Here is a 20,775-nt window from a genome sequence, read left to right on the forward strand (position 1 = left end):
ACTAGTTTGTTATTTTTGAATTGCTTATTTCGGGTAAGGGAAATAGGGACAGAAAAATAAGCCCTGGTCTACACTAGGACTTTAGGTTGAATTTAGCAGCGTTAAATCGATGTAAACCTGCACCTGTCCACACGATGAAGCCCTTTATTTTGACTTAAAGGGCTCTTAAAATCGATTTTTACTCCACCCCTGACAAGTGGATTAGCTCTTAAATCGGCCTTGTCTTGTCGAATTTGGGGTACTGTGGACACAATTCGATGGTATTGGCCTCCGGGAGCTATCCCAGAGTGCTCCATTGTGACCGCTCTGGACAGCACTCTCAACTCAGATGCACTGGCCAGGTAGACAGGAAAAGAACTGCGAACCTTTGAATCTCATTTCCTGTTTGGCCAGCGTGGCAAGCTGCAGGTGACCATGCAGAGCTCATCAGCAGAGGTGACCATGATGGAGTCCCAGAATCGCAAAAAAGCTCCAGCATGGACTGAACGGGAGGTACGGATCTGATCGCTGTATGGGGAGAGGAATCCGTGCTATCAGAACTCCGTTCCAGTTTTCGAAATGCCAAAAGCTTTGTCAAAATCTCCCAGGGCATGAAGGACAGAGGCCATAACAGGGACCCGAAGCAGTGCCGCGTGAAACTTAAGGAGCTGAGGCAAGCCTACCAGAAAACCAGAGAGGCAAATGGTTGCTCCAGATCAGAGCCCCAAACATGCCGCTTCCATGATGAGCTGCATGCCATTTTTAGGGGGTTCAGCCATCACTACCCCAGCTGTGTTGTTTGACTCCTTCAATGGAGATGGAGGCAACACGGAAGCAGGTTTTGAGGACGAAGAAGATGATGATGATGATGAGGTTGTAGATAGCTCACAGCAAGCAAGCAGAGTAACCTTTTCCCGACAGCCAGGAATTGTTTCTCACCCTGGACCTGGAGCCAGTACCCCCGAACCCACCCAAGGCTGCCTCCTGGACCCGGCAGGCGGAGAAGGGACCTCCGGTGAGTGTACCTTTTAAAATACTATCCATGGTTTAAAAGCAACCATGTGAAAGGATTACTTTGCCCTGGCATTCGCGGCTCTCCTGGATATACTCCCAAAGCCTTTGCAAAAGGTTTCTGGGGAGGGCAGCCTTATTGCGTCCTTCATGGTAGGACGCTTTACCACTCCAGGCCAGTAACACGTACTCGGGAATCATTGTAGAACAAAGCATTGCAGTGTATGTTTGCTGGCGTTCAAACAACATCCGTTCTTTATCTCTCTGTTTTATCCTCAGGAGAGTGAGATATCATTCATGGTCACCTGGTTGAAATAGGGTGCTTTTCTTCAGGGACACTCAGAGGAGCCCGTTCCTGCTGGGCTGTTTGCCTGTGGCTGAACAGAAATGTTCCCCACTGTTAGCCACGGGGAGGGGGGAGGGTTGAGGGGGTAGCCAAGCGGTGGGGGGAGGCAAAATGCGATCTTGTAACGAAAGCACATGTGCTATGTATGTAATGTTAACAGCAAGGTTTACCCTGAAAGAGTGTAGCTATTGTTTTATAAAATGTGTCTTTTTAAATACCGCTGTCCCTTTTTTTTTCTCCACCAGCTGTATGTGTTTCAATGATCACAGGATCTTCTCCTTCCCAGAGGCTAGTGAAGATTAGAAAAAAAAAATGCACTCGTGATGAAATGTTCTCTGAGGTCATGCTGTCCTCCCACACTGACAGAGCACAGACGAATGCGTGGAGGCAAATAATGTCAGAGTGCAGGAAAGCACAAAATGACTTGGAGGAGAGGTGGCGGGCTGAAGAGAGTAAGTGGTGGGCTGAAGACAGGGCTGAAGCTCAAATGTGGCGGCAGCGTGATGAGAGGAGGCAGGATTCAATGCTGAGGCTGCTGGAGGACCAAACCAGTATGCTCCAGTGTATGGCTGAGCTGCAGCAAAGGCAGCTGGAGCACAGGCTGCCACTACAGCCCCTGTGTAACCAACCCCTCCTCCCCAAGTTCCATAGCCTCCACACCCAGACGCCCAAGAACGCAGTCGGGGGGCCACCGGCCAACCAGCCACTCCGCCACAGAGGATAGCCCCAAAAAAGAAGGCTGTCATTCAATAAATTTTAAAGTTGTAAACTTTTAAAGTGCTGTGTGGTATTTTCCTTCCCTCCTCCACCACCCCTCCTGGGCTACCTTGGTAGTTATCCCCCTATTTGTGTGATGAATGAATAAAGAATGCATGAATGTGAAGCAACAATGACTTTATTGCCTCTGCAAGCAATGATCGAAGGGAGGAGGGGAGGGTGGTTAGCTTACAGGGAAGTAGAGTGAACCAAGGGGCGGGGGGTTTCATCAAGGAGAAACAAACAGAACTTTCACACCGTAGCCTGGCCAGTCATGAAACTGGTTTTCAAAGCTTCTCTGATGCTTACCGCGCCCTCCTGTGCTCTTCTAACCGGCCTGGTGTCTGGCTGCGCATAACCAGCAGCCAGGCGATTTGCCTCAACCTCCCACCCCACCATAAACGTCTCCCCCTTACTCTCACAGATATTGTGAAGCACACAGCAAGCAGTAATAACAGTGGGAATATTGGTTTTGCTGAGGTCTAAGCGAGTCAGTAAACTGCGCCAGTGCACCTTTAAACGTCCAAATGCACATTCTACCACCATTCTGCACTTGCTCAGCCTGTAGTTGAACAGCTCCTGACTACTGTCCAGGCTGCCTCTGTACGACTTCATGAGCCATGGCATTAGGGGAAGGCTCGGTCCCCAAGGATACATATATGCATTTCAACGTCCCCAACAGTTATTTTCTGGTCTGGGAAAAGTCCCTTCCTGCAGCTTTTGAAACAGACCAGAGTTCCTGAAGATGCGAGCGTCATGTACCTTTCCCGGCCATCCCACGTTGATGTTGGTGAAACGTCCCTTGTGATCCACCAGTGCTTGCAGCACTATTGAAAAGTACCCCTTGCGGTTTATGTACTCACCGGCTTGGTGCTCCGGTGCCAAGATAGGGATATGGGTTCCGTCTATGGCCCCACCACAGTTAGGGAATCCCATTGCAGCAAAGCCATCCACTATGACCTGCACATTTCCCAGGGTCACTACCCTTGATATCAGCAGATCTTTGATTGCATGGGCTACTTGCATCACAGCAGCCCCCACAGTAGATTTGCCCACTCCAAATTGATTCCCAACTGACCGGTAGCTGTCTGGAGTTGCAAGCTTCCACAGGGCTATCGCCACTCGCTTCTCAACTGTGAGGGCTGCTCTCATCTTGGTATTCATGCGCTTCAGGGCAGGGGAAAGCAAGTCACAAAGTTCCATGAAAGTGCCCTTATGCATGCGAAAGTTTCGCAGCCACTGGGAATCATCCCAGACCTGCAACACTATGCGGTCCCACCAGTCTGTGCTTGTTTCCCGAGCCCAGAATCGGTGTTCCACAGCATGAGCCTGCCCCATTAGCACCATGATGCACATTGGCAGGGCCCATGATTTCAGAGAAATCTGTGTCCATGTCCTGATCACTCACGTGACCGCGCTGACGTCATCCTCGCCCGGTATCGCTCTGCCAGGTTCTGGTGCTGCATATACTGCTGGGATAATGCGTGTGGTGTTTAATGTGCTCCTAATTGCCAAAGTGAGCTGAGCGGCCTCCATGCTTGCCTTGGTATGGCGTCCGCACAGAAAAAAGGCGCGGAACAATTGTCTGCCTTTGCTTTGATGGAGGGAGGGGCAACTGATGAATGGGCTTACAGGTTTGGCTTCAGGGAGCTAAATCAACAAAGGAGGTGGCTTTACATCAAGGAGTATTTCAGGCAGGACTTCACGGAGGGTTCCAATAAGAAATGGTGCACCTAAGTTATTGTTCTTATTGGAACAAGGAGGTTAGTCTGGCCTCTGATTGATACATGGCTAGATTTACCCTCACTGCACCTTCTCTGTGAGTGACTGCAGTGTGACCTAGAGGAATGAGTCCCCTAGACGGGGGAGGGGGGGAAGCAAATGAGTATAAAACAAATCTGGTCTATTTCTTGTTTTGATCCACTCCATCTATCTTTACACCTTTGGCTGGCAGCAGACGGTGCAGAAGGACTGCATGCATCCACATCTCATGGCTGCCCGGCAGAAGATGATGCAATAGGACTGCTAGCATCCGTATTGCCTGCCTGCTCACCATAAGACAGTTCAATAGGACTGACTGCAGGACTAAAGAGAATGACCTGGTCAAGTCACTCCAAATTTAGTCCCTGCGCCCATGTCTGCCCAGGCGCTCCTGGCCGACGTGGCCAGGAGCACCTCGGACATGACGATGATGGCTACCAGTCGTACTGTACCTTCTGCTGCCACAAGGCAAGGGGTTGATGCTGCTGTGTAGCAAGGCAGTACCACGTCTGCCAGCACCCAGGAGACATAGGGTGACGGCTACCTGAGCAGGCTCCATGCTTGCCGTGGTATGGCGTCTGCACAGGTAACTCAGGAAAAAAGGCGCGAAATGATTGTCTGCCCTTGCTTTCATGGAGGGAGGGAGGGAGGGAACGGGGGCCTGCCGATATGTACTCAGAACCACCCGCGACAATGTTTTAGCCCCATCAGGCATTGGGATCTCAACCCAGAATTCCAATGGGCAGCGGAGACTGCGGGAACTCTGGGATAGCCACCCACAGTGCAATGCTCCAGAAGTCGACTCTAGCCTCGGTACTGTGGAAGCACTATGATGAGGTTAATGCACTTAATGTACTTAGAGCATATTCTGTGGGGACAAACACACTCGAATATATAAAACCAATTCTAAAAAAAACGACTTCTATAAATTCGACATAATTCCATAGTGGAGGACATACCCTAAGTAAGATTGAAGATTAAAAAAAGCTAATGTAGCGCCTATCTTTTAAAAAAGGGAAGAAAGAGGATCCAGGGAACTACAGACCAGTCAGCCTCACCTCAGTCCCTGGAAAAACCATGGAGCAGGTCCTCAATGAATCAATTCTGAAACACTTAGAGGACAGGAAAGTGATCAGGAACAGTCAGCATGGATTCACCAAGGGCAAATTATGCCTTACTAATCTAATTGCCTTCTATGATGAGATAACTGGCTCTGTGGATGAGGGGAAAGCGGTGGATGTGTTGTTCCTTGACTTTAGCAAAGCTTTTGACTCAGTCTCCCACAGTATTCTTGCCAGCAAGTTAAAGAAGTATGGGCTGGATGAATGGACTATAAGGTGGATAGAAAGTTGGCTAGATTGTCGGGCTCAACGGTTAGTGATCAATGGCTCCATGTCTAGTTGGCAGCCGGTATCAAGTGCAGTGCCCCAAGAGTCAGTCCTGGGGCCGGTTTTTGTTCAATATCTTCATAAATGATCTGGAGGATGGTGTGGATTGCACCCTCAGCAAGTTTGCAGCTGACACTAAAGTGGGAGGAGAGGTAGATATGCTGGAGGGTAGGGATAGGATACAGAGGGCCCTAGACAAATTAGAGGTTTGGGCCAAAAGAAATCTGATGAGGTTCAACAAGGACAAGTGCAGAGTCCTTCACTTAGGACGGAAGAATCCCATGCACTGCTACAGACTAGGGATCGAGTGGCTAGGCAGCAGTTCTGCAGAAAAGGACCTAGGGGTTACAGTGGACGAGAAGCTGGATAGAGTCAACAGTGTGCCCTTGTTGCCAGAAGGCCAATGGCATTTTGGGATGTATAAGTAGGGGCATTGCCAGCAATCAAGGGACGTGATCGTTCCCTCTATTAGACATTGGTGAGGCTCATCTGGAGTACTGTGTCCAGTTTTGGGGCCCCACACTACAAGAAGGATGTGGAAAAATTGGAAGCATCCAGCGGAGGGCAACAAAAATTATTAGGGGTCTGGAACACATGACTTACGAGGAGAGGCTGAGGGAACTGGGATTGTTTAGTTTGCGGAAGAGAAGAATGAGGGGGGATTTGATAGATTTGATAGCTGCTTTCAACTACCTGAAAGGGGGTTCCAAAGAGGATGGCTCTAGACTGTTCTCAGTGGTAGCAGTTGACAGAACAAGGAGTAATGGTCTCAAGTTGCAGTGGGGGAGGTTAGGTTGGATATTAGGGAAAATGTTTTCACTAGGAGGGTGGTGAAACACTGGAATGTATTACCTAGGGAGGTGGTGGAATCTCTTCCTTAGAAGTTTTTAAGGTCAGGCTTGACAAAGCCCTGACTGGGATGATTTAGTTGGGGATTGGTACTACTTTGAGCAGGGGGTTGTACTAGATGACCTCCTGAGGTCCCTTCTAACCCTGATATTCTATGATTCTATGAATGGCTCACTGTCATTTCAATTAAAGGCTGAAGTGCTCTGAAACTGACTTGTTTGCCCATGACTTGGTGGTACCTCTTTGTTTTTCCTCACTTCACTTCAATGAGTTGAGAAGGACGGAAGCAGTACCTGCTCAGAACCCAGAAATCATATTTAGAGATGAATCTTTCCCTGCTTGCTATCCACACCAACATTACCCTTAATACATCTGTCTCTGCTTCCTTGGGTGGCAGAGGTTAAATTTGGCTTTGATGACTTTGAGATTACCCCCTGGAGCATCTTTGCTCCCAGGACAACAGGTGTGCACAGCAAATGGAATTAATGTTGTTGCAATGTCTTTCCTTCTTGAAATGGAACACAGAGGGACAGAACATCAGCTGGCCTGGATCTCTGTCTCTCCCGTGAGATCTTTTTAATATGATACAAAACTGAGGTAAATGTATTCCACTTTATTTGGTGGTCACCTCTCCAAATGTCTCTTTCAGTAATTCCCAGCATTGGGACACAAATGTGTGTAGAAATGGGTGAATTTCTTCTGGACTAATCATTTATTGTCAAAAACAATACCGTTTGGATTGACCTGAAACTCTTCACAAATGTGTCACAAATACTCCTAATAGCTTTGCCAAAAAAAAATGCTTGTGTGCGGGGGGACGGTTTAGGTGCCGGGATGCAAGACAGCCACTGTAGGAGGCAGTGGTGGTCCTTCCCTTTGTAATTTTTAGCCCAATAGCTGGGGTGTTCATCTCTGAGGTGGGAGATCCAGGTTCAATTCCCCCTTCTGTCCAGGGCTGGGCAAAGCTCTGTGTGACATTGCACTCCATATGGTTTATGAAAATATGCTTATTAATATGACATCACTGAATATGCTTTATGCTAAGTGCCCCATGTAACATATCAATTATAAAGCTTATAATCTACTAAGTGTGTTCATCCTATTTGTTTACGTGGATTATTTCTATTTCTGAGTTCGGAGAATAAGATATAAACTTGTATTACTGATTTAGACACATTAAGTGGAAGTCATTAAAGGTGCTTGAGAATCAATAGACTGTGGATGGCTCTGTTTACCTGCAAGTCTTCCTGTGTATGTGTGGGTCAAACCAGGAAGAATTTGATGGGTTTGGATAACAGAAACACTTTGGGGCTGCCAACTGATGTGCCAAGACTACTTCTGCCCCTGCTTTCCCTGCAAGTTTCGGACTCCAGAACCCTGCCTGGTTGTGTCAGACACACTTGCTGGATACAAAACACAGACCCAGCTCTGAACCATGTCCTCCAAACTGCAGGCTTAACTGAAAGCAGCTTAAGAAGTTTTCTTGTCCCTAACACTCAGTTGCCCAAATCCCAGTGGGGTCTAAACCCCAAGTAAATCCATTTTACCCTGTATAAAGCTTATACAGGGTAAACTCATAAATTGTTTGCCCTCAAAAACACTGATTGAGAGATATGAACAGCTGTTTGCCACACCCCCCGGTATTAATACATACTCTGGTTAAATAATAAGTAAAAAGTGAATTATTCAATACAGAAAGTAGGATTTAAGTGGTTCCAAGCAGTAACAGACAGGACAAAGTGAATTACCAAACAAAATAAAATAGAACATGCAAGTCTTTGCCTAATACAGCAAGAAAACTGAATACAGATAAAACCTCACCCTCAGAGGTATTCCAGTAAGCTTTATTTTACAGACTAGTCCTCTGGGCTCCCTTCTAGTCTGGGCTCAGCAATCACTCACACCCCCTGTAGTTACTGACCTTTGTCCTAGTTTCTTTCAGGTAGCCTCTTCACCCCCACAGGATATGTCTTGAGCCAGCTGAAGACAAAATGGAGGGTTCCCCAAGGGTTTAAATAGACTTTCTCTTGTGGGTGGACACCCCTCCCCCACTCTGTGTAGAATTCCAGCTCCAAGATGGAGTTTGGAGTCACGTGGGCAAGTCACATGTCCATGCATGATTCAGTTCCTTACCAGCCAAACCATATTCCTGGGAAAGCTGAGATGTGGATTGGTGTCTCCATGTTCATTGTTGGTTTAAGTGTTTCTTGACTGGGCACTTACTGAGAATAATCTTTTCTCAGGAAGCTGACCAACTGCTTCACTAAGGCTATTTCAAATTAGAAAAGTACATAGCCAATATTCATAACTTTGAATACAAAATGATACATGCATACAAATAGGAGGAATGTATTCCGTATTCAGAACCTTTGCAGAAATATGTTACATGGCATATGTAGCATAAAACATATTCCAGTCATGTCATATTTACATTCATAAGCATATTTCCATAAAGCTTTATGCGGTGCAACATCATGTCACCATGTCATCTGACACTGAAATCCATCTTGAAGCTGGTACTTTTCCTGAGTGGGGTAGAATTTGAAACAAAGATTTTCTGCCTTAGGGATGTTCTATCTAAGTGTGGAAGGCAAACAATGAGTGTCTTCAGCTGGCTTAAGAGACAGCCTCTCCACCGCACAGAGATACCTGCAAGCACCTGGAAACAAAAGGATTGTAACCACAGGGGTGGGTGAGAACAGGTGAGACCCTCGTCCGAAAAGGCATCTGACCTGAGAAGGATTTTACCTGAAGTAACAACTTGGGTGAGAAGTTAACATTTGTAACTGATTTCTGAGTTTATTAAGAGTAGCCTTGCTCATTTTACTTTGTGATTTCTTTTATTGTATCTGTTATGACTTAAACCCACTTTAATCTGTCTTTTTATACTTAATAAAATCACTTTTGTTTATTTATAAATTCAGTGTAAGTATTTGTTACCAGGGAGGGGGGCAAACATCTGTGCATATCTCTCTTGCAGTGATATAGAGGGAAAACATTTATCATTTTACCCTGTATAAGCTTTATACAGAGTAAAACAGATTTGTTTGGGGATTAGATGCCATGGGAACTAGGAGTCTCCATGCCGGAAACGGGTAACCCACTGAGCTAGTTTCAGTGTAGATCTGCAGATTTGGGGGTGTGGCCCAGATCTTGGTCTGTGTTGCAGCAGGCTAGCATGTCTGGCTCAATAAGGCAGGGTTGTGTAGGCCCAGTCTGGCGGGAAAACAGGATCAGAGGTAATTTCAGCACATCAGGTGACAGTCCCAATGGGGGTCTCTGTGACCAAACCTTTCAAAGTTGTTCTACTGTGCATAACTAATTAAATAACCATTGGAACAGAGACATAAAGTTGAGCATCTCACCCTCTAGGTGAATGCCCCTAAGCCACCGACCTACAGAATCATTCTCTCTTTCTGGACCTGTGATTCCTCCCGTGTTTTGTCCACTGATCTCCGTTGGGGCCTGCAGACCTTCTTGAAATACAAACAAATTAATAGTAATAACAATACAATAATGAAAAATACTACCACGGACTCTGCGAATTACATTGCAATGGGTTGGGAATTGAATTCACCTGTTTCCACTCCCCACAATTAAACCAATACAGAGTTAAACAGATTCAAGAATTCGTTAGGAGTTTATTCATTGCTTTCCTCAAGGCATCCTTTACCTCAGTGTTCCTCAAGCTGTAGATGAGGGGGTTCAACATGGGGATCACCAGCGTGTAAAACACTGAGGCCATTTTGTCTGTGTCCATGGAATAGCTGGAGGTGGGACGTAAGTGCATGAAGAGGAGGGTGCCAAAATAAAGGGCAACAGCCGTTAAGTGGAAAGTGCAGGTGGAGAAGGCTTTGTGCCGGCCCTTAGCAGAGTGGATCTGCAGGATGGTGGAAGTGATATAGACATAAGAGAGGAGGATTGTCACAAGGCTGCTCACCACAATGCAGCATATGAAGGCAAACGTCACAATCTCATTGATGCGGGTGTCAGAGCAGGAGAGCACTAACAGCGGGGGGATGTCACAGAAGAAATGATTGATGATGTTGGAGCTGCAGAATGACAGCCGAAATGTACAACACGTGTATATCATTGAATCCACCACCCCCACAGCGTACACCCCAGCCACCAGCTGTTTACAAAGCTGCCTGGACATGGTGACCGTATAGAGCAGTGGGTTACAGATGGCCACATAACGGTCATACGCCATCACAGCCAGCAAGAGGCACTCAGCATCTCCAAAAACGAAAAAGAGATACATTTGCATAGAGCAAGCAGTGTAAGAAATGCTTCTCCTCTTGGCTAAGAAATTCAGCAGCATCTTAGGGGAAATTATCGAGGAAAGGCAGAGGTCACAGAAAGACAAATTCCTGAGGAAAAAATACATGGGAGTGTGGAGTCGGGGATCAATTGTGATTAACAAGATCATCCCCCCATTCCCCACCAGGGTGATACCATAAATCAGTAGGAACACTATAAACAGGGGAACCTGCAGCTCCGGACGATCTGTCAGTCCTGAGAGAATGAACTCAGTCACCTCCGAGTGATTTCCCTCTTCCATCTCCTCTGCACAGAGATCAGGCAGCTACAGAGATGTGGGCAGGTGGATGGTGCAGAAAACTGTCCCTTCTCTGGAATGAGGTAAGAGAAGATAAATGGAGATCAGTTCTTAATTTACATCAGTACCCACTCCGGGACGGGCTTAGTCCACAGAGCCAGATGTTCACAGCTGGTCATTCCAGGTGTTCGATAAAATGCACATGCTGTGCAAATACAATGACACGCAGGTTAATCATGCCCCCCACACAAACACTCCTGTTCACTAATCCAAACAGAAAAGAGTAACTTGTGACTGTGCTGTGAGAGAATCAGTCTGAAGGGATTATTCCTTTACTAAAGAAGGGGTGAGAGTAAAGGAATGTCAGTCTTTCCACCCTCTGTGGTAAAGTTGCTCACTGTGCTGATTAAGCTTTTTGGCCTTTACTGGAGCCCATACGAAAACCCAGAGACATCATGGGAAGCCCTGGCTTCAGTGACTAGGTAATTGCCTATTTTTTCCAACTCAGGAGGTCGTTCCTTTAGCTGAAGGGGTAGGAGTTGGAGCTGAGGCTTTAAGTGCTAGAGGTCCGGAATTCAATACCTGCTGATCCCTGTGGTGTCTGCGTGCGTGCGTGTGACTGTAATTCAGGACAATAGCACGTACCTGCTGAGAAGAGAGAGAGACAAAGATGGTGGTGTTTCCCCATTGATAGAAACTGCCAGTTTGGAGCATTCGTGAAGTTTTATACTGAGATGTGTGATCTATGAGATATGATTCCTGAAGCCACTGGGAATACCTGAGCTCAGCGAGACACAACACCTGATTAATGCATTCAGTGAAGCAAAGCCACCCTCGGTGTAATTGGTGCCCTGGGGATTAATTTGACCTACTCTTTCTTACTGTGTAATTCAATGATGCAATTTCTACCAGAGTCACAGAGTATGCGGTTTGGGGTATATTTCATCCTGCTGTTTTCAGTGCAAGCTGGGTACTGCGTATAGCTGATGCACAAAGCTTTGTGGGGTTTTTTTTGGGGGGGGGGCGGGGAGACCAAAATCTTTTCTCTAAAAACATAATATTTCAGCTCGGAAATACCACGGGGGTGCCTTTTATATCACACACCACCAATCTCTTCCATGGGCCAGGATCCCAAGGCTGGACTACATCTCCCACGATGCAGAATGGTCTCTCCTCTTGCTGAACTGCCCTAAAACATCAACAGAGTTTCCACAGGCATGGTTTAGGGAGGAGGGCAGATTGGCTTTATTGATGGAAAGCTGATCATTTCCAGGGAAATGATAATTTAATGGAAAAAAGAGTTGAATGGAAAATCCAATTTCCCATCAAAACACTTTTCAAGAAAAAAAATTCAACTAGCCTTAGCAAGAAATTTGGAATCAAAGGACCAGAAAGTTCAATACAGGTGGAACATACTAATTCTTTGCTGCCATACCTGATATCTTCAGAGCCATTCCTGGTTTCAGAGTAACCTTTTCCTGGCCCCAGTAGGTGGAATGTAAAACCTGTAAAATGTTTAAGAGTACTCCAGATTATCTAGCTGTTTATAGGATGCCAATCACCATGGTATCCTATGTCCTTCCCTTGCTAGTTTACTCCCCAAAGTAGGAAAGGTAGGTTCCTTCATTTGCTTGATGAAGACAACATCACGACCAGAGGAGATCAGGGGGAGGACACAGCATGCTGTGGACTTCTGCAGTTCACAAAATTATCCCTCTTGCATGTAAATTATCTGCACACAGAGCTCAGTTGTAAGATGCTAAATAAATCTGTGAGTCAACTAGAAATAGTCATGCTGTCATCGTAAATATTAGTACAATATTGTTGATAATGTATGTGAAGTTATAAGATTACACTGTATTGTGTTATTAATACATGTTCCAAACTGAGGCTGGCAAACTGCTCTGTCTTAAACAAAGAAATGTGTGTTCTACCTAATTTTGTATCTAAACAGGTGAGGGAAAAAGCAGCAGGGAACATCCTTCTACATAGACATTTTGTCTTCTAGTAACCAGGTGGAAATGTTTCTCAAAGGGGGAATAGTACTCTAAAAAGAAGGGGCAGACGTCCCAAGACACTGTGCTCTCTCTCACTCTCTCTCACTCTCTCTCTCTGATCTCTGCCCATTGATTCACTACATCTGAAGGGATAAAGGAAGCAGCCATTGGACTGGGGGATGGGTCCTGACCTAAAATGTTTGGTCAGTAAGACTGCTGGAAGCATGTGGTTAGGAAAATTTTGCTTTGAATTTCACATCATTTATTAATTTAGGCACAAGTTGCATTCTAGCTTTATTTTTCTTGAAACCATCTCTGATTTCTATGCCTCCTTATTTCCACTCACTGAAAATCTTTGTAATCAATAAACTTTGTTTCATCATTTTATCTGACTCAGTGTGTTTAAATAGAAGTGTCTGAGAAGCTAAGTTGCAGGCATGTTAGTGCTATTAAAGAAATAATGGACAATGTAACTTGTATTGTCCAGGAGAGGACTGGGCAGCACAGGACGTACATATCTGGAGGGAAATCGAAGACTGGGAGTGTGTTGGGGTCCCCCTGCAGTATAACAAAGGGTGGTGAGAGCCTGACGGTAATCCAACTATTCCTGGCCAGGCTGCAGTTACACACACATGCTCAGGGTGTGATTTGCATGTGAGATGGTTGTTTGTGAGTGTCCCAGGTGGAAGCCACTTCGGCAAGGCATTGCAAGGTTGCAGGCAGCTCTGACACAGCTGCTGATTAGTAGGAGTTGGACCCTGGTATCTCACAGCCACCAACCTAGAAAATATGAAAGTAACACTAAAGGTGTGGTGCTGACTCACAATAGTGTTCAATTGACATGAAAGGGTGAGGTCCCCAAAGGGATGGGCCCATCCATAGCTGCAGATGCACAAGGCCATTATGGTCATCACCTCCCCTCAAGGAGACCCACTGGCAGACCCGGTGTTGACTCTTCCCTTCTTACTATGGAAGCAGAAATTATCCCCCATGGGTGTGCAGGCTTGGCTGGTATTATCAGTGCTCTAGAGCATGTTGGTGCCCCCTTCTCCTAAGAGGTGGCAACCTGTGAGGTATTGCAGGGTTCATTGTATTAGGAGGAAAGATTGATGATACAAGTCAGCTAAATTCTTTTGGTATAATCCGTGGGGGAGGGGTTAATAAAGAATGGACACAAAGTCCTGCTTCCCTGAACACTTGTAGAAAACAACCAACAGCCAACAATCTCTGAATTCAGAAACTCCCAAGTCTGTCACTCCAGGTCGGTGCCCAGGAAACACTATGCCCCTACTTCCTCTAGGAACTCATAACTCCTCCTGCTGGCTTCTCTGCCTCCTGTGACCTGGAGGTGCCTGAGGCAGTCCTCACTGAAAAATGTCAGTGTCAGGGCAGGCTTCAAAAAGGAGGATATTCCCCAAACTAGTGTTTAACACAGATCTCTGCACCATCTCTCCAGATCCTGCTAAAAAATATCTCCAAGCAGGGCAGCTCCCTCCGAATTCTTTTGTTAGTTTTATTTATTTCCCATAAGTTATAGTCCGTGCAACAGAGTGTGAAGTTGTATCCCATAATGCTTTATAGAAATATGCTCATGAATGTAAATATGACATAACTGGAATATGGTTTATGCGAGATATGCCGTATAACATATCTCTTCAAAGGTTATAATCTACTGGATATATTCATCCTATTTCCATGCATGTATCAATTTGTATTCAAAGTTATGAATATTGGTTGTGTACTTATTTGATTTTAAGTAGCCTCAGTGAAGCAGTTGGTCAGCTTCTTGAGAAAAGAGTATTCTCTGTAAGTGCACAATCAAGAAACACTTATGTTAAAAATGAACTTTGAGAGACGCCAATCCACATCTGAGTTTTTCTGGGAATGTGGCATCGGCCTGTAAGGAACTGAGTCATGCATGGACATGTGACTTTCCCATGTGACTCTAAAACTCCATCTTGGAGCTGGATTCTGCATAGGAGAGGGGATGGGGTTTGCACCCACAAGAGAGAGAGTATATAACCCCCTGGGAAACCCCTCCATTTTTTCTTCATCTGGCACAAAAGATAGACTCTCCACCCCAAGGAGATGCCTGAAAGAAACTGGAGCAAAGGACAGTAACTACAGGGGTGTGATTGATTACTGGACCCAGACTAGGAGGAAGTCTACTCTGTAAAAGAGACTTATTGGAACATCTCTGATGGTGAGATTTACCTGCATTTAGTTTTTAGTGTATTAGGCTAAGACTTGCGTGTTTTATTTTGTTTGGTAATTCACTTTTTTCTGTCTGTTATTACTTGGAACCACTTAAATTCTACTTTCTGTATTTAATAAAATCACCTTTTACTCATTAATTAAGCCAGAGTACGTATTAATACCTGGGGGGGGGCATACTGTTGTGCATATCTCTTTATCAGTGTAATAGAGGGCAAACAATTTGTGAGTTTACACTGTATAAGCTTTATAGAGAGTAAAATGTATTTCTTTGGGCTTGGACCCCATTGGGAGTTGGGTATCTGAGTGTTAGAGACAGGAACACTTTTTAAAATGTTTTCAGTGAAGCCTGCAGCTTGTGGGGGATGTGGTTCAGACTTGGCTCTGTGTTTGCAACAGGAAAGCATGCGTGGCTCAAACAAGATAAGGTACTTAAGTTCCAAGCTTGCAGGGAAAACAGGATCAGGGGTAGTCTCGGCATCTCCAGAGTCAGTTCTAAAGGGGTTTCTCTCATCCAACCTGTCACACAGAGTTTCAGAATAAACTGCAAAACAATGGGGGAGGATGGGAAGGATAGGACAAGAACCGATGGACTTCACTTCCAGCAAGGGCGGTTTAGGGTGGACAATAGAAAAGAAAACCCAGCAGTGAGGGAGGAATACTGGAAGTACTGGAATCACGTGCCCAGGAAGGTTGTGGAATCTCCATCATTGGAGACTTTTAAGACCATTTTAGACAAACACCTGTCACGGATGGTCTAGATAATACTTAGAAATGCCATGAGTGCAGGGAGGGGACTGGATGACCTCTCGAGGTCCCTTCCAGTCCTATTATTCTATGATCTCACAAAGAGCCCTGCACTGGGAGGAGGGCAGACATCAGCCTGAGCACTGGCATGCCAAGGGACACACACCTGCCTCCACTTGACATTCAGCTCCACTGCGCCCCCCACCACATGCACACATAATAGTGCCCAATGCACACCAAACACATACACACACATAGTGCCCACTGCACACCAAACACACACAGTGCCCACTACACACAAAACACACAGACACACAGTGCCCACTACATACACAGAGCCTGACACTGAGCTCAATCAAAATGCAGAATAATCTCTACTGGGAAGCTGGGACAGCTGCAATATTTTCAGCAAGCCTGACCAAAAGAACCAAAGGGGATTCTGCTGCCTGGCAAGGAGACAGGACTAGATTTCGCAACTGGTCTTTTCCATCTTTAGCTTCTCTGAGCCCTGGTTCATACTTAAAAATTAGATCAACAGAGCTCCGTCACACAGGGCAGGGGAAACTTTTCACACCCTGTACGAGGCAGTTAGCTTGTACCAACCCTCAGTAATAATTCTTCCATTGACTTAGCTACTGCCTCTCGGAGACCTGGATTAACTACATCGATGGAAAAACCCTTCCATCAATGTGGAAAGCATCTACAATATGACACTGATGCACACAATAGCTGAATCAATGTAATGGCCTTAGTATAGACATTTCCTGAATCGATGGGGGAGTTTTCCCCCTTCCTATTAAAGACATTTTTTCTCCTTTTCCTGTCACTCTTCTCCCTCCCTTGGTAAAGCTCTTTCCTTCTCCTGATAAGTAAATATGTTCAGAAAAGTTGACATTTCTCCTCTCAGGATAATTCCTTCCTTCCTTGCCATGAATGGCTCACTGTCATTTCAGTTAGAGGCTGAAATGCTCTGAAACTCACTTGTTTGCCCTTGACTTGGTGGTACCTTTTTGTTTTTCTTCCCTTCACTTACAATGAGTTGAGAAGGACAGAAGCAGTACTTGCTCAGAACCCTAAAATTAGACATAGAGTTGAATCTTTCCCTCTTTGATAACCACACCAACGTTACCCTTTACACCTCTGTAACTGCTTCCTTGGGTGGCAGAGGTTAAATTTGGCTGTGATGATGTTGAGATTTACTCCCTGGAGGATCTTTGCTCCCAGGACAACAGGTGTGCACAGCACATGCAATGAAAATTGTTGCTGTGTCTTTCCTTGTGGAAATGGAACACAGAGGGCCAGAGCATCAGCTGGTCTGGATTGCTGTCTCTCCTGTGAGGTCTTTTTATATGATACAGTCAACTCAGTTTTGTATTCCACTTTACTTAAAGAGACATTTGGAGAGGTGACCAACAAATAATTTCCCAGCGTTGGGACACAAAGGTGTCTAGAAATGGGTGAATTTCTTCTGGACTAATCATTTATTGTCAAAATCAATACCGTTTGGACTGACCTGAGACTATTCAGAAATGTGTTACAATTACTCCTAATAACTTTGTCCCAAAACAATGCGTGTATACAGGGGGAGTATTTAGGTGCCGGTCGCAATGCAGCCACAGTAGGAAGCGGCGGTGGTCCTTCCAAATGTAATTTTTAGCCTAATAGTTGGGGTGTTCACCTGTGAGGTGGGAGATGCAGGTTCAATTCCCCCTTCTGTCCAGTACTGGGCAAAGCTCTATGTGACATTGCACTCCATATGCTTTATGAAAGTATTCTTCTGAATATGACATCACTGGAATATGCTTTATGCTAAGTGCCCCATGTAACATATCATTATAAAGGTTATAATCTACTAAATGTGTTCATCCTATTTGTTTACAAGGATTATTTCGCTGTCTGGCATTAGGAGAATAAGGTATAAACTTGTGTTACTTATGTAGACATATTAAGTGCAGGCCATTAAAGGTGCTTCAGAATCAATGAACTGTGAATGGCTCTGTTTACCTGGAAGCCTTCCTGTGTACCTGTGGGCCAACCCAGGAAGAATGGGTACTGGGGTCTTACAGTGACATGTGACCATGTCACCTGATACTGAAATCCATCTTGAAGCTGGTATTTTTACCAAGGGGGGCTGAATTCCAAACAAAGGTTTTCCACCTTAGGAAAGTTCTATATAAAGTGGGGAAGGCACATAATAAGAGTCTTCAGCTGGCTTAAGATACAGCCTCCCCACTCCACAGAGATACCTGCAAGCACCTGGAAACAAAAGGACTGTAACCACAGGGGTGGGTGAGAACAGGCTGGACCCAGGTCAGAAAAGGCATCCGATCTTAGAAAGATTTTAACTGAAGTAACAACTGGTGTTAGAAGTTAACATTTGTAACTGATTTCTGAGTGAATTAAGCTTAGCCTTACATGTTTTGTTTATTTTGCTTTGTGACTTACTTTTTCTGTCTGTTACTACTTAAAACCACTTAAATCCTATTTTTCATACATAATTAAATCACTTTTGTTTATTTCTAAACTCAGTGTAAGTAATTGTTACCTTGGGGCGGCAAACATCTGTGCATCTCTCACTTGCAGTGATATAGAGGGCGAACATTTATCATTTTACCATGTATAAGCTGTATACAGAGTAAAACAGATTTATTTGCGGTTTAGATCCCATTATGAGCTGGTATCCTGCTTAGCTGGTTCCAGTCCAGATCTGCAGCTTTGGGGGTGTGCCCAGACCCTGGTTCTGTGTTGCAGTAGGCTAGCATGTCTTACTCAACAATACATGGTTCTGGAAGCCCATGCAGTTAGGGAAAATGGGCTCAGACGTAATTTCAGCACATCAGGTGACAGTCCCAAATGAGGGTCTCTGTGACCGAACCCGTCACACTATGCACTTGGGTTTCCTGCATTTCCAGAAAGCATCCCAGCCACTGAGTGATGTGCTCTTCCGATCTGGGTTGCTCTCAATCTTTGTTCTACTCTGGTTAACTAATAAAATAACCATTGGAACATAGACGTGAAGTTGAGCATCTCACTCTCTAGGTGGGTGCCCCTAGCCACCAACCCACAGAATATTTCTCTCTTTCTGGCCCTGTGATTCTTCCCGTGTTTTGTCCACTGATCTCAGTTGGGACCTGCAGACCCTGTTGAATACAAACTAATTAATAATAATAACAATACAATAATGAAAAATGCCACCACAGGCTCTGCGAAATTACATTGTAATGGGCTGGGAATTGAATTCACCTGTTTCCACTCCTCATCACTAAACCAGTAAAGGGTTAAACAGATTCAAGAATTGGTTAGGAGTTTATTCATTGCTTTCCTCAAGGCGTCCTTCACCTCCTGTGTTCCTCAGGCTGTAGATGAGGGGGTTCAACATGGGGATCCCCAGCATGTAAAACACTGAGGCCACTTTGTCTGTGTCCATGGAATAGCTGGAGGTGGGACGTAAATACACGAAGATGATGGTGCCAAAAGCAGGACCACAGCGGTTAAGTGGAAAGTGCAGGTGGAGAAGGCTTTTCGCCGGCCCTCAGCGGAGCGGATCTGCAGGATGGTGGAGATGATATAGACATAGGAGAGGAGGACAGTCACAAAGCTGCACACTGTAATGCAACACATGAAAGCAAACACCACAATCTCATTGATGTGGGTGTCAGAGCAGGAGAGCGCTAACAGTGCGGGAATATCACAGAAGAAATGATTGATGATGTTGGAGCTGCAGAATGACAGCCGAAATGTAAAACATGTGTGTATCATTGAATTCACCAACCCCACAGCGTACGCCCCAGCCACCAGCTGTTTACAAAGCTGCCTGGACATGGTGACCGTATAGAGCAGCGGGTTACAGATGGCCACATAACGGTCATACGCCATCACAGCCAGCAAGAGACAACCAACATCTGCAAAAGCGAGAAAGAGATACATTTGCACAGCGCAGGCCGTGTAAGAAATGCTTTTCCTCTCGGCAAAGAAATTCAGCAGCATCTTTGGGAAAATTATCGAGGAATAGCAGAGGTCACAGAAAGACAAATTACTGAGGAAAAAGTACATGGGTGTGTGGAGTTGGGGATCAATCGTGATTAACAAGATCATCCCCCCATTCCCTACCACGGTGATACCATAAATCAGTAGGAACACCACAAACAGGGGGACCTGCAGTTCCGGACGATCTGTCAATCCTGAGAGAATGAACTCAGTCACCTCCGAGTGATTTCCCTTTTCCATCTCCTCTGAACAGAGATCAGGCTGCTACAGAGATGTGGGCAGGTGGATGGTGTGGAAAACCTGTCCCTTCTCTGTAATGAAAGAAGTGAAGATAAATGGAGATCAGTTTCCTCATGGACATCAGTACCCGCTCCGGGACGGGCTTAGCCCACAGAGCCAGATGTTCACAGCTGGTCATTCCAGGTGTTCGATAAAATGCACATGCTGTGCAAATACAATGACAAGCAGGTTAATCATGCCCCCGACACAAACACTCCTGTTCACTACTCCGAACAGAAAACTGTGACTTGTGACTGTGCTGTGAGAGAATCAGTCTGAAGGGATTATTCCATCGCTAAAGAAGGGGTGAGAGTAAAGGAGTGTCAGTCTTCCCACCCTCTGTGGTAAAGTTGCTCACTGTGCTGATTAAGCTTTTTGGCCTTTACTGGAGCCTGTACGAAAACCTAGAGACATCATGGGGAGTGACTAGGTAATTGCCTCAGTGACTTCAGTGACTAGGTAATTGACTATTTTTTCCAACCCAGGAGGTCGCTCCTTTAGCTGAAGGAGTAGGAAGTTGGGGCTGAGGCTTTAGTGCTGGAGGTCTGGAATTCAGTACCTGCTGATCCCCATGGTGTCTGTGTGTGTGACTGTAATTCAGGACAATAGCACCTACCTGCTGAGAAGAGAGAGAGAGATGTGGTGACATTTCCCCATCGATGGAAACTGCCAGTTTGGAGCATTTGGAAAGTTTTATAGTGAGATTTGCGATCTATGGGACATGATCCCTGAAGCAACTGGGAATACCTGAGCTGAGAGAGACAAACACCTAATTAATGTGCTCAGTGAACGCAAGCCACCAGTTGGTGTAACTCATATCCTGGGATTAATTCGGCCCACTGTTTTCTCCTGTGTTATTAAATGATGCAATTTCTACCAGAGTTACAGAATATGAGGTTAGAG

The 20,775-nt window shown here is 45.4% G+C and overlaps 1 protein-coding gene and 1 pseudogene across 1 annotated transcript; both read right to left on the reverse strand.

The window, feature by feature from the left end:
• Nucleotides 1-9,712: 9,712 nt before the first annotated feature.
• LOC102947135 (olfactory receptor 5W2) lies at nt 9,713-11,362 on the reverse strand. The gene is made up of 2 exons (XM_037898957.1): nt 11,347-11,362; nt 9,713-10,656 (listed from the first exon to the last, which is right to left on the reverse strand). The coding sequence occupies exons 1-2, from the start codon at nt 11,360-11,362 to the stop codon at nt 9,713-9,715; spliced, it is 960 nt and encodes a 319-aa protein (XP_037754885.1).
• A 7,532-nt stretch (nt 11,363-18,894) lies between these two features.
• Nucleotides 18,895-19,833, reverse strand: LOC102948320 (annotated as a pseudogene).
• Nucleotides 19,834-20,775: the final 942 nt, after the last annotated feature.

This window comes from Chelonia mydas, chromosome 6 (assembly GCF_015237465.2).
Source record: "Chelonia mydas isolate rCheMyd1 chromosome 6, rCheMyd1.pri.v2, whole genome shotgun sequence".
In the NCBI taxonomy this organism is placed as follows: Eukaryota; Metazoa; Chordata; order Testudines; family Cheloniidae; genus Chelonia; species Chelonia mydas.